The 13,495-nt window shown below is 36.3% G+C and overlaps 1 protein-coding gene across 1 annotated transcript; it reads left to right on the forward strand.

Annotated features, from left to right (window-relative positions):
- Positions 1–958: 958 nt before the first annotated feature.
- On the forward strand, positions 959–9,706 carry LOC308640173 (collagen alpha-1(XIV) chain-like; the record flags this gene model as incomplete). The annotated part of the gene is made up of 4 exons (XM_081312180.1): positions 959–1,127; positions 7,036–7,187; positions 8,316–8,445; positions 9,537–9,706. The coding sequence occupies 4 exons, from the start codon at positions 959–961 to the stop codon at positions 9,704–9,706; spliced, it is 621 nt and encodes a 206-aa protein (XP_081168306.1).
- Between the last annotated feature and the right edge of the window lie 3,789 nt (positions 9,707–13,495).

A 13,495-nucleotide genomic window follows, 5' to 3' on the forward strand; every position in this document is an offset into this window, starting at 1 on the left:
TACTGTTGCTTCTGCAGTATTCATGAAAGCAGAGGTTAGTTTCATTAAATGATCTTCCTGTTAGGATGTACTGAGCAAAATTACTATCTAATCATTTAAAAAAAAGGCTTCGGAAGCTGACTTTTAAATAACAATCTGACATGAAATATGTCTCTTTAAAGTAGCAGATGCTTTTGACCGACTCTAAGCCTGCAAGTCTATCAGCACGGGAAGTGTAACCAGTCGGGACCGGAGATAGGAGTCCCAGTTGCCATTTGTCAGGACACAGGCACATAATAGCTTTCATTTTGTTAACAATCCATATTCTTACTTTGGCCCTTTCTTGTTTATTTTCTTTCTATATACATTCTAGAGAATCAAAGCTATTATTTCCTGTTATGACATAGAAGATTTATATTTTTCATTTTTTTCATGTGTATATTTATTATGTATTTATTTAATCATTCATTTCCTTTGATAAATGTGATTTTTTTTTTTTTTGGCAAGCAGGGATGGCGGGGAGTGGAGTTTTGGAGATCCAACTCAGAGGCACTTGACCACTGAGTCATATCACCAGCCCTATTTGTATTTTATTTAGAGACAGGGTCTCATTGAGTTGCTTAACGCCTCGCTTTTGCTGAGGTTGGCTTTGAACTCCTGATCCTCCTGTCTCAGCTTCTTGAGTCACTGGGATTACAGGCCTGTGCCACCACAGTGGGCTCATCCATCCCTTTGAGATGTGAACTCCCTACATTGTCCAGGCTGGCCTCAAACTCCTGGGCTCAAGAGAATTTTCCACCTCAGCCTCCTGAATAGCAGGGACTGCAGGTGTGCAACACCACACCCAGCATGCACGTGTTTTAATTTAAAATAAAAATTTTCATTATTTATCAAAATGAACAGCCTGGGTCAAGCCAAGCCCCCTGCAGTTGCTCTTTCCAATGAGACATGAAGGTCACCATTGTCCCTGTTGTGCTCCATGCCAGGGGTGAAAAACGCTGACCTGAACGAGCTGCAGGAAATCGCCTCGGAACCGGACAGCATGCACGTGTACAACGTTGCCGAATTCGATCTGATGCACACGGTGGTGGAGAGCCTGACGAGGACCGTGTGTTCCAGGGTGGAAGAACAGGACCGGGAAATTAAAGGCAAGTGGGTGACAGAGCACAGTCCCAGGGATGTGAGTGTCATCAAGCACAAAGTCTATGCCGGACTATAAAAACCCTCACTATTCCTAATTTCAAGGTTCTTAAGGCTCCTTTTGGTCCTAACTCATCAGAGTAGACGAGGAGCATCGTGACAAACGTTGTAGGGCTGATAGAGGGCTGCTTTGACCACTAGATTTCTTTTTTCTCCATAGTGTTCCATTTAGAACACCATGGTTTTAAAATTAATTTTTTTTTTACCATCATGTTTTTAAAATTAAACTTTAAGTCTTGTGATAATTGTGCATTCATATCCAATTGTAAAAAATACTACACAGAGAGTGCATTCTTTACCAGTTTCCCCCAATGGTAGCATCTTACAAAAACTATAGCTCCCATATCACAAGCGGTGGTACAGTCTAGGTACAGAACATTTCCATCACTGCAACTGTGGCTCCTGTTACCCATTTATAACCACCCTGACTAACATCCTTCCCAAACTCTTTCCCCCCAAATTGTTCCCCATCTCTAATTTTCTTTTATTTCAAAAATTATGTGAGTGAAATTATGCAATATATAATCTTTAGGCACATTTTTTCCCCATGCAGAATAATTCCCCAGAAATTCCTCCAAGTCATTACATGTGTCAACAACCCTTTCCTTTTTATTGCAGTGTCATATTCCCTGGTATGGATGTGTCACAATTTGTTTAATCGTTCTCACATTGAAGGATATCTGGATTCTTTCCAGCTTTTGGCTACTGTGAATAAAGCTGCTGTGAATGTTTGTGTATGTGTTTGTGACTCATCCAATCCATGAACACATTGTGTTTGTTTACTTGTGTGTTGGTTTCTCGAATGAATGTAAGTTTTTGTTTCTCTGGAATAATGCCCAGGAGTATGATGGTTGGATCATTTCCTAGTAACATAGTTTTCATTAAGAAACTGCCAAACTATTTCCAGAGTAGCTGTAGCATTTTTCGCTCCCACTAGCAGCATATAAGTGACCCAGTTTCTGTGCATCATCACAACATTTGTTATTGCTACTACTTTTTGAAATTTAGCTCTTCTGACAGGTGTGGAGAGATGCAACACTATGGTTTTAATTTTCATTTCCCTCATGGCTAAAGAACATCTTTTCACATACTTATTTCTTCATGTGTATGTTTTCTTTTTTTTTTGTTTTTTTGTTTTTTTTTTAAGTTTAGTATTCAATTTATTTTTATTTTTTTTATTGGTTGTTCACAACTTTACAAAGCTCTTGACATATCATACTTCATACATTAGATTGAAGTGGGTTATGAACCCCCAATTTTACCCCAAATGCAGATTGCAGAGTCACGTCGGTTACACATCCACAATTTTGCATAATGCCCTATTAGTAATTGTTGTATTCTGCTACCTTTCCTATCCCCTACTATCCCCCCTGCCCTCCCCTCCCTTCTTCTCTCTCTACCCCATCTACTGTAATTCATTTGTTTTCATTGGTAAAATGTTTCTTCATGTCTTTTGTCCATTTTCAAGTTGAATAATTTTTTTTGTGTGTCAGAGATCAGGTAGGAATAATTTATGTGGGTTTATTTCAGAGTTCTCTGGTCTGGTGCACTAAATCTACTTGTCTAACCCTCTTCCAATACCATCTTGAATTATTATTGCTACATAGTAAGTCTTGAAATTGGGTAGAATTGAGTTCTCCTACTTGATTATTCTTTTTAAAAACCATTTTTACTCTTCTGATTCCTTTGCCTTCCCATTAGTTATTAGAATAATCCTTATAAAAATCTTACTGAGATTTTGATAGGAATTACAATAAATCAATAATCAATTATCAAATATCAATTACCAAATATCTATATGGGGAGAAGAATCATTTTTACCTTGTTGAGTCATCTAATCAATGAATACATTTGTGTCTCTTTATTAGACATTCTTGATTTCTTTCATCAGCTTTTTATAATTTTCAGGACTTATGTGTCTCATATACTTATATCCTATACAGGTTTTGTTAGAATTCCACTTAAGTATTTAATTTTATTTGGGTGATTTTGGTTGTATTTTTAAATTTTGTTTTCAGTTGTAGACAGACACAATTCCTTTATTTTATTTATTTGTTTTTATGTGGTGCTGAGGATTGAACCCAGTGCCTCATATGTGCAAGGCAAATGGTCTACCAATTGAGCCACAACCCCAGCCCCTTTGATTGTATTTTTAATTTCAGTGTCCTCATGTTCATTGATTATAAGGAGAAATAAAGTTGATTTTTTTATGCTATGATCTTCTGATTTGTACTTGTTAAGCAGTCTAGAAGATTTTCTCTAGATTTTAGAGAGTTTCTATGTATAATATCATCTGCAAAGATGGAAATTTATTTGCCATAATTTTTATTTCCTTTGATCTCTATAAATTTTATTTCCTTTTCTTGCCTTATTGCATTTGCTATAATTTCTCATACTGATTGAATATAACAGTTGTAAGTAAACACCTTTGCCTGATTCTCAATTGTAGGAAGAAATTTTCTGATTTTCAAAGAGTTAATCCATTTCATCAGGCTTGTAGGATTAATGTGTGTGTTCTTCAGAGTATTCTCTTATTATTACTTTGATGTCTCAAGGTACTATAGTAATTTCTGTTTCCTTTCTTATTTTGATGGTATAGGTGTAGAAACCTTGCCTGTTTTCAAGTCCCTTTATCACCATGTCTGTGTATCATGTAATTGTCTTAAATATTTATGTATATATAGAGAACCACATCGGAAATTTTATATTTTCTGCTTCAACCATCAAACATAATTTAGAAAACCCAAGAGAAGTAAAATGTATCATACTTCCTTATTTTTATACTTTCTGGTATTTTTACTTTCATCGTGAGGATCTAGGTTTTCTTCTTTTTAAATAATTTTCTTTTTGTTTAGACAACTTTCTTTAAGGATATGTCTGGTGGTGATAAATTCTCTTAAATTTCCCCCATATGAGAATGCCTTGGTTTTCCCCTAATTTCAGATATTTTTGCTCAATATAGAGGTCTGGTTGGAAAGTTCTTTTCTCTCAACACGTGAAAAGTGTTGTGCCTCTTCCTTCTGGCTTCTCATGAGAAATCTGTCATTGAAATGGTTCTCCTTTTCTAGGAAAGGTCTCGTTTCTCTCTCATTACTTATAAGATTTTTTTTCTTTGAGTTTAGTTTTTCAAAGTTTTATTATAGTATATCTTAGTATGAGTTTCTGTGTGTCTGTCTTGTTTGGGGGTGATATACTCATTTTCTTGAATCTAGAGTTTGTGTGATTTGTCAAATTAGGGGCCTTGAAGATGCCTTATTTCTTCAAGTGCTTTTTCAGCCCGGACTTCATTCTCTTTTCCTTTGGGAATCTGATATGAGTAGGTATTTCATTATAGTCCCACATCTCTTTAAGGCTCTGTTAATTTTTTAAGTCTACTTTTCTTCTCTTATTCAGATCAGGTAATTCTATCAATCAAGTTTATGCTGCTGTTGAGTTCATTAACTTTTTATAAAAATGTTGGTTGTTACATTTTTTTTATTTCCAAAATTTCAACTTGGTTCCTTTTCATATTATTTACTTTTTACTAAGATTTTCTATTTCTTTGTTGAGAGTTTTAATTTTTTCATGTGTTTCAGCTGTTTGTAATTGTTCATTGAATTGTCCTCTGATGACTGGACTCTGATTTGTCTGGTTTCCTCTGGTACTGCTCTGGCAAGGGAGGTAGGGGCACTGCTTCACTTTTGCTAGGTAGGAGTAGAAGTCCAGGTTCTTGACTAGGTCTCCTTTAACATCTTAGAAGAAGAAGCTATTTACTAGCCTTCCACTAATGCCACCCTAGTAGAGGAGCAGGAGTCCCTCATTATTTGTCCCTGGGTGGCTTCCATCAACACTGCTGTGGAAGTGACCTCCTTACTGCTGAACAGTGGTGAAAGCTCTGAGTCACCACTAGGTCGTCCCTGACACCCTCCCAGAGTGAAGAGGTGGCCCTGGTTAGAAGACGAGGCAGGCTCTTTATGTGGTCTCCACTGATATCACAGGTAGGGGGGTGGTAGAAAGGATTTATTACTCCATGGACCACCTTAACTGGGGTGCGGGGATGAGGTGATGTTGATTATAGCAAAGAAAGGGTAGAAGCACTGACTCCCCATTTAATCTTTGCTGTCATGGATGGTGTGGACACAGCTTTTTCTGTAGTGTTTTCAGGACTAGTTAATGCCTAAAAATTTTCTGTCTTGGGAAGCTGACTTTTTCAGGTCCTCTCACTAGAGAAAGCAGGCTTTGTTGCAACATCTTTCTTTTGTCTTTATCTTTTGATGTTTTGGGGTTGCTAGATACTTTAGTTCCATGTCTGGAATATATGAGCAAAAAAGAAAGCAGGAAACTCACCCTGGGGATATCACTTGAGTCCTGCAATCTCCCTGCCCCCTGCTTCCTACCTTTCCTTTAATTTCAGTGTCTTCTTCTGCTTGTCTCTCATATAATTTTCAGAATTTTAAGTTATACTCAGAAGGAGGAATAGAGAAAATTACATCTGCTTTGTCTTCCCAGGAACAAATTCATCATGGATTTTTAACATTCGCCCATCATGATATCATTGGTCTGCAGGTTGTACCTGGCTTATGTGATCTGGAAGAGGGGCCAATGTTGAAGTCTTATTTTAAGAGTCTGGTTTTGTTTCCTGCCTCTGTTGTATACAGGAATGTGACATGATTCTATTTGGCTCATGTCCTTCTCTTGCCTGTCATCCCCTTTTCTCTGGGCCAGATCTCTTAGGATTGAGTTCGGTATCTAAGCATTAGGATCCTGAACAAACTTCTCTGGGCTTCAGAGTAAGACTACTTTAGATCCCAGCTTCTCATGCACACAAAAGAACTCTACATGTGGTTGATGAGAAAGCATGCGATACAGTTCCTGGTCATAGTTAATGTTCAAAATTTTTGTGATTATTAAAGTCCCTTGGGTAAGTGCTCTTAAAGGTAGAGAAATCCTAAAACTCAAACTTGTTATTCTTGTTTTCACCTTTTATTCTTTCTCCATTTGAATTTTACATGTCCAAAGTCTTTATAGAACTATTTGTTTTAACAGGTATATAACATGCACAAAATGCTTACCTAGTATTTTGACTCAGAGTAAGCATTTGGTATATATTAGTTGCTTTTTCTTCTTTTTAAGTTTTTTTTTAAAGAGAGAGTGAGAGAGGAGAGAAAGAGAGAGAGAATTTTTAATATTTATTTTTTAGTTCTCGGCGGACACAACATCTTTGTTGGTATGTGGTGCTGAGGATCGAACCCGGGCCGCACGCATGCCAGGCGAGCGCGCTACCGCTTGAGCCACATCCCCAGCCCCTTTTTAAGTTTTTATACCAGACATTTCTTTAAGCCTTTATGATTGAGGCTGTATCATCTTATTCTAAAAACCAAATGCTCCAGGAAGCCCAGATACCAATCTGAGCTTTGAGACATACTCCTAGTGAGACCTTCATCAAATTCATTCTTTCTTGTGCCTTGGTTTTCTCACCTACAAAATGTGAATTATATTAGTAACTACTCAGAATGAAATGAGATAATACTTATGAAGAACTCAGAAGGATACCTTTAGATTGCACACATGCTCAATTAATGCTCTTTTTTATTGTTCATTAATAATACTCTTAAATGTCTTTAAGAATATTCCTGGGAGTCAAGGACTATGTCTTATTTAAGTTTGTACCCTCAGAACCTAGCATTGTGCATAGTATCTAATGGATACTAAAATGTTTGAACTATTGCAGACATTAATAATTACATCAACTTATCTAGAGATAAAAAATCTAAGAGGTAGTACAAAAGCAATAGTCATTTCTGACTAATGAAATTTGTTAGGCTTACAAGGATAACTTTGGGAAAATGGTTTATTTGATATATTTCTTTGCTTTAGCCTCAGCCCTCACCACCATTGGGCCACCTACGGAGTTGATTACTTCTGAAGTCACAGCCAGAAGCTTTATGGTTAACTGGACTCATGCCCCAGGAAAAGTGGAAAAATACAGAGTTGTGTATTATCCCACCAGAGGTGGAAAACCACAAGAGGTAAGAAGGAAACAGTATTTTTAAGCTATACTTTTAGTTCTCTGAAGTCTTCTATAATAATGAGAACAAGACCCATGATCTGAAAGATGATTCTGTCACGAATATTTTGAATCCTTTGAAATACATTTCCATGTGTCTACATTGTTCTCCCATCTCTCTGAATTATGGTGGTTCCATCTTCTTCTCTTATCCCTCTATCAAATAACTCTCAGGACTGATCTAACTTAGCTTATTCTTCTTCTTAAAGCTAGTGAGTTCTAAAGTAAAACTTATTAGGGGCCAATTATCAGGCCAGCACCTCTTTTGATATTCATTCATTTTTTTCCTACTTGGGAGTAATGAGATTTCTGTCCTAGTGAAGTCTTTGTGTTTCAAATTATGAGGTGATATGATGGACAAGTCCTCCAGGATTTGGAATTTCCTAAACGTTTGTAGAGATCAGTGCAATTAAAAAGTCATAATAAAACAGCTGTGGCCAGCATTTTTCAGGGGTTGGCCAACACAGAAGAGAGCACCTTTTGCCAGATGATTGGGTCCTTCCCAATCCCTACTTTTGATACTGCTGTTCACAGGGAATTAATTAAAACATGGTGAAATCCCCATTTCCTTTTGTTGTTCTAACCTCTGATTGACCTCGGCAAGTTTCATAATTTTCTTCTGTATTATTATTGTTATGGCAGGATTTGCAATTTTTTTTTTCCTTTCAAGTATTAAAAATAAGAAGTAAATCATTTGGACAAAAAAACAACCAGAGTGCTTCCAATCATTCTATCTTTTTCATGACTAATAAACCTTTCAGATGCTTTCTAAATTTCCAAGGAAAAAAATAATTTGTCTCCTATTATGTAGTGGATATGAGTAGGATAATGATTATCTCAGGAATGACACAATTTCCATTAGATAAGAACTAACAAATGACTTTGGCCACATTCCATAAAAGATGCTTCACTTTATGTGGTAATTTAAGGAGAGTTGGTGGCCATAAGAGTAAGGAGGATGTGTTACAAATAATAAAATAGCCAATGAAATGTTTCTTGCTGGGGAAACTTTTGCCTTTTGGGTTGTAGTTCTGCATGTGAGATATCCCATACTCTCATTCCTTAAACTCTCAAACTGTTCTTCAAACAGGTGGTGGTGGATGGAAGTTTATCTTCCACAGTGTTGAAAAATTTGATGTCTTTGACTGAATATCAAGCAGCGGTATTTGCAATATATGCTCACACTGCTAGTGAAGGCCTGAGAGGAACTGAAACCACACGTATGTATTTAATCCTACACCACTTCTCACTTGGCCAGCACTGCTTAGGTGGACTTCCTACATCAGGCTGCTCAGGTTGCACTGGTATATATCCTAAGGCAAATTCATAGAAAATAGTTCTCATGCCAATTGTGGTACAGGTCCCATGATGTAGCTGCTGATTTTCAGTGCCACATATGGAAATGGGTGTTATAACTCTCTGGAATGTTTAGGAAAGAGCAACCTTGGTGGTAAAGGGTGCAGAAATACTCATTTATTTATTAAACAAATGGCTCTTAAGAACCAGGAACTGTGTTAGAATATGTCAGTAGAAGTAGAGTGAGAGTTCTGTGGCTCTTCTGTCCAGTAGACTACCAAGAAAATTATGTTGCATCTTTCTTTATTGTTCATATCATGGTCATAACCAGATTCTGAATACTATGACCATGATCACACATATAAACAACACACACAAGATACATAACTCATGGGAAGAATGATGGGAAGAGATATTGTTTTTAAAAAGATCAACCATTCTTTTAATAATTTCAAATAATGAATTTCTACTACATGACAGACACTCTGAAAATTTTGTCTAAGAATATCTACCTCTGATGGAGCAATAAGAATTTAAAGAACACAAAGAACAATATTCCAGGCACTATGGTAATCATTCTCTATACATTTTTGGATTTATAGCTGACAAGAATCTATAGGTGGGTGTTATGCCTCAACTTTGCAAAAATATTTGAGTGGCCATCCTTGCTCTCGAGGATGTTTTAGTCTAGTAAGGGGTGGGCATGCAAACCAAGGACATATAAGCACACTGATGCAATGAAGTGCTGTAGACACATCAACAAAAGTTTGCAAGTGTAAGCAAAGTTTTGAGTTTGCCAGCGTGGTGAGAAAAGTAGGCAGGGCCACATTTTGAAGGATATAGAATTATATTTGAAAACAACATTTCATGTTTGTCGTTAGCATTAAGCTAGGAGCTTGCAACTTATCCCGTTCTGCCTCCTGCTTCAACATGGCCAACCTTATTTCTTGGTTATTCCATTTTTCTCAAGGATACTTATAAATAGCTGAACATTAAAATGAATCTCCTCTTGCAGTTGCTTTACCCATGGCTTCTGACCTTGAACTATATGATGTGACCGAAAACAGTTTGCGTGTCAGATGGGATGCAGTTCCTGGGGCCACAGGATACCTGATCCTCTATGCTCCTCTCTCAGAGGGCCTGGCTGGGGATGAAAAAGAGGTAACCTTCTGTGTCCTACTGTAGTCCTAGAGTCTTTGACTTTTTAAAGATATCTATATATCTATTCTATAAATATTGAGTGTATAGAACTTAAAAAATTCAGATTAACAACAAGAAAAAAATTATTTGTAATCCTACTACCTAGAGATAATGATTTATTAACATTTAGCTAACAGTCTTTATAAATGCATTTTTTGGGGGTATCAGAGATTGAATGAAGGGGTGCTTAACCACTGAGCCACATCTACAGCCCCCTTTTGGTATTTTTCCTAGAGGCAGGAGCTCACAGAGTTGTTCAGTTCCCTGGTAAGTTACTGAGGCTGGTTTTGAACTCGTGATCCTACTGCCTCAACCTCCTAAACTGCTGGGATTACAGGAATGTGCCACCACACCTGGCTCAAATGCATTAAAAAAAATTTTTTTTAGTTGTAGTTGGACACGATACCTTTATCTATCTATCTATCTATCTATCTATCTATCTATTTATGTGCTAGGCGAGTGCTCTACTGCTGAGCTACAACCCTAGCCCCACGAATGCATTTTTAATACAACAAATGAAGGCAGTTTTGTAGCTTGCCATTTTCATCTCATTTAATGTGAATATCTGTCTGTACCATTAAAGAATATTTTATGTAGTCATTTTGCATTTATAGTATCCATTGTTGGTTCGTACAGATTGTGTTTATACTCATATTATTGGACATAAGAGATAACTTGTATAAATTATGCTTGACATTCTTAACATTCTTTGCATAATTGTGAATCTTTGCATAATTGCCCAATTATTTCCTTGGGATATATTCCCATAAATGAAGTTTCTTTTTTCATAGGGGCATGCAAATTATTAAAGCTTATCTTAGATATTACCAGATGGTTCTAGAGGAAGTTTGTATAATTTGTCTTACAATATACAGTGGTTATTTCACCCATGAATACTGAATCATTATTATTTTTTTACTAATTTGAGACATAGACAAATATATCTCATTGGTATGAATTTTGCATTTATTCTAAATCATGAATATTTGATTTCTAAATTATTTCTTTCAGTACTCAGGACTCATTTTTAATGTATGAGGGGCGGGGATTGTTAGAATGCAAACATTCATAGAAAAAAGAAGTGTCTTGACCAAGCTGTGGGGTAGAGAAGAGAGGCAATTTGGACATTGGTTCTCTAAGATTGTTTAAAAACCTGCCTCTGCTCGCCGAAATCAGCAACAATTAGTGAAAAATATGGTGAATCTGAGTATCCAGAACAGAGCATTGATGATCTGACTTTTCTTATTACCAAGACTTAAAAAATGTTTTCCATTCAGATGTAAAGTTGATCTTAATTGTTTTGGTAGAAGAAAAAGTTAAAAATGATGCTGGAAAGATGCTTAGCTACACTAGAAAAGAGAAAAATCATAATTAAAGGAGTGATGATTCCAACAGACTAGTGGAGATTTCTTGAGTCTGTAACAGCATGCAGCAGTGAACATGTGCGAGACAATCACTCCTCTACTACTGCAGGTGTGGAAGCTGCTGCAGCCGCTTTGAAGGATATCTTGAAATTTCATCTGTTAAAGATACGTGCTGTCTGGATGTGTATCATAGGGAAGTGTTTTCAATTTTTTTTTTCAGTGAGGCTACTTGGTCAGGACAAAACCTGGCAAGGAACTAATATGACCATGGGTAGAGGAATGGAAAACAGTAATGTAGTTATAGAAAAGACGCTCATAAAAGAATTAATAATGTAAAATCTGTCTCTATGCATCAATGAATCTTGAAACATTATTGACAGAGAAAAAATAACAAATTATAAAAAGATCATGTTGATAGGGTCTCATGTGTTTTGTCAAACATATAGGACCATAGATTGTTATCAGATTCAGACACATATGTACGGAATTAAAAAAAGATATATATATATATATATATATATATATATATATATATATATATATATCGCCAAAAGATTGAGAAAAAACTTCTGTTTTATTTGAATATATTAATTCTTTCTAAAATAAGAACTGAAATCGATATGACAAAGTTTTCATTTTGAATTTAAGGAGGTAAGGGATACACTGGGGTGTATTATATTGTTTTCTATACACTCATGTTATATGATGTAATATTTAAAAGTTTAAAAATCTAATTTGTCAGTAACACTTGTAGTTGTGGGGCTAGAGACAGTTTATGAAGTTTTTTCTTTCATCCTTTTCAAACAAAGTGAATACAATTGGCTCTTGGTTGTTGCACAACTGAGATTATTGGCTAGTTGACCAACTGCAAAGATTAGAAATAGTATCTCAGAATCAAGAAGCAAATTGTTAATTCAGGTATCAAGGTGGGCTTATCATTTCTGAACACTAGAAGGGACCTGCAATCCAACCAGATATGCCTCATATTGAATGGAGTGGTAAAACTAGCCCAACTCAATTGAGCTCCAAGTAAAAACTGGGCATCTGGCCAGAGCACTGGTTAGAATTAGCAAGTAGTGACAGATGCCCACTTAGCCCTGCCTCCAGCATGCTGGCCTGGCTTTTTATCTCTACAGGATATTTCTGATTCAGTTCCACCCACACTCTTCTGGGGCCCAGACGCCCAACATTGTTCTTCTGGTTGGAATTTCCATTTTTCCAGATGCAAAGAGTTATCCTAATACAGGATGCATGGGTATGTTCAATTTTATGTAGTTCCATATTATGTGTTCCCAATATAAAATACAAAACAATTTAAAAAATGATGACTGAAGCCTATTTGATATAGAGGTTGTGAGGAGATACAAAGTCTTACTCCACAAAGCCTCACCTTTGAAAGTTGGATCAGCAGGAATAAACACATTGGGCAAATGATCTAATTACATGTGTTCTTTTCAGATGAAAATTGGAGAGACCCACACAGACATTGAGTTAAGTGGGTTGGTCCCCAATACGGAGTACACAGTCACAGTTTATGCCATGTTTGGGGAAGAGGCCAGTGATCCTGCTACAGGACAAGAAACAACATGTGAGCATTTTAGTCATTTTGATGAAATACTGTCATAAAAGTTCAAATAAATGTTAGGATTGGAAGTACCAGTTTAGGTTGAAATCTTTTAGAAACCTATTGTAATATAGAAAAATGCGTATTTTATCTAGGGGAAAGAAATGCATTTTTTTAAAAAAAGTATATACTTTTTAGTTGTAGATGGACATAATACCATTATTTAGTATTTTTTTTAATGTAGTGCTGGGGAATGAACCCAGTGCTCCACACGTGCTATGCAAACACTCCACCATTGAGTCACAACCCCAGCATGAAAAGGCATTTTTTTCTATCTTGTATTATGAGTGAAATGGATATCAGAACTGAACTTGAACATCCTTCAGATAATTCCACCTGTGTCTCTGACTGAATCCAAATGCTGAATCTGGATGGAGAAAGAAGAGCCCTATAAGGGTTTCGAATCACAGCAGCTGGGATGGGAATTTTAGCTTAGGTCATATTTCAGCTGGGTGACAACGGGCAAGTATTGTAATTATTAAAAGAAGAACAATATCTTACAACAAGTGGTTGATATGAGATTCGATACAGTACTACATGTGAAAGCACTTAGCACATAATTACTCAATATCTGTTTTCCACGCATCAAGACAAATAATTTTTTTTCTAAAAATCTTTGCTATCCTTTTATCTGAGCCTATTATTGTATTTTTTTAATTGACTAAGAAATTTTTGGCAAGGCTAGTCTTGACTTTTTGTTTGGTTGATTTTTGCCATGTTAGGGACCAAACCCTGTACTGCACATGTTAGGCAAGTGTTCTATCACTAAGCTACATGCCCAATCCT

Source organism: Spermophilus citellus (genome assembly GCF_964194105.1).
Source record: "Spermophilus citellus genome assembly, contig: SCAFFOLD_298, whole genome shotgun sequence".
NCBI lineage: Eukaryota > Metazoa > Chordata > Mammalia > Rodentia > Sciuridae > Spermophilus > Spermophilus citellus.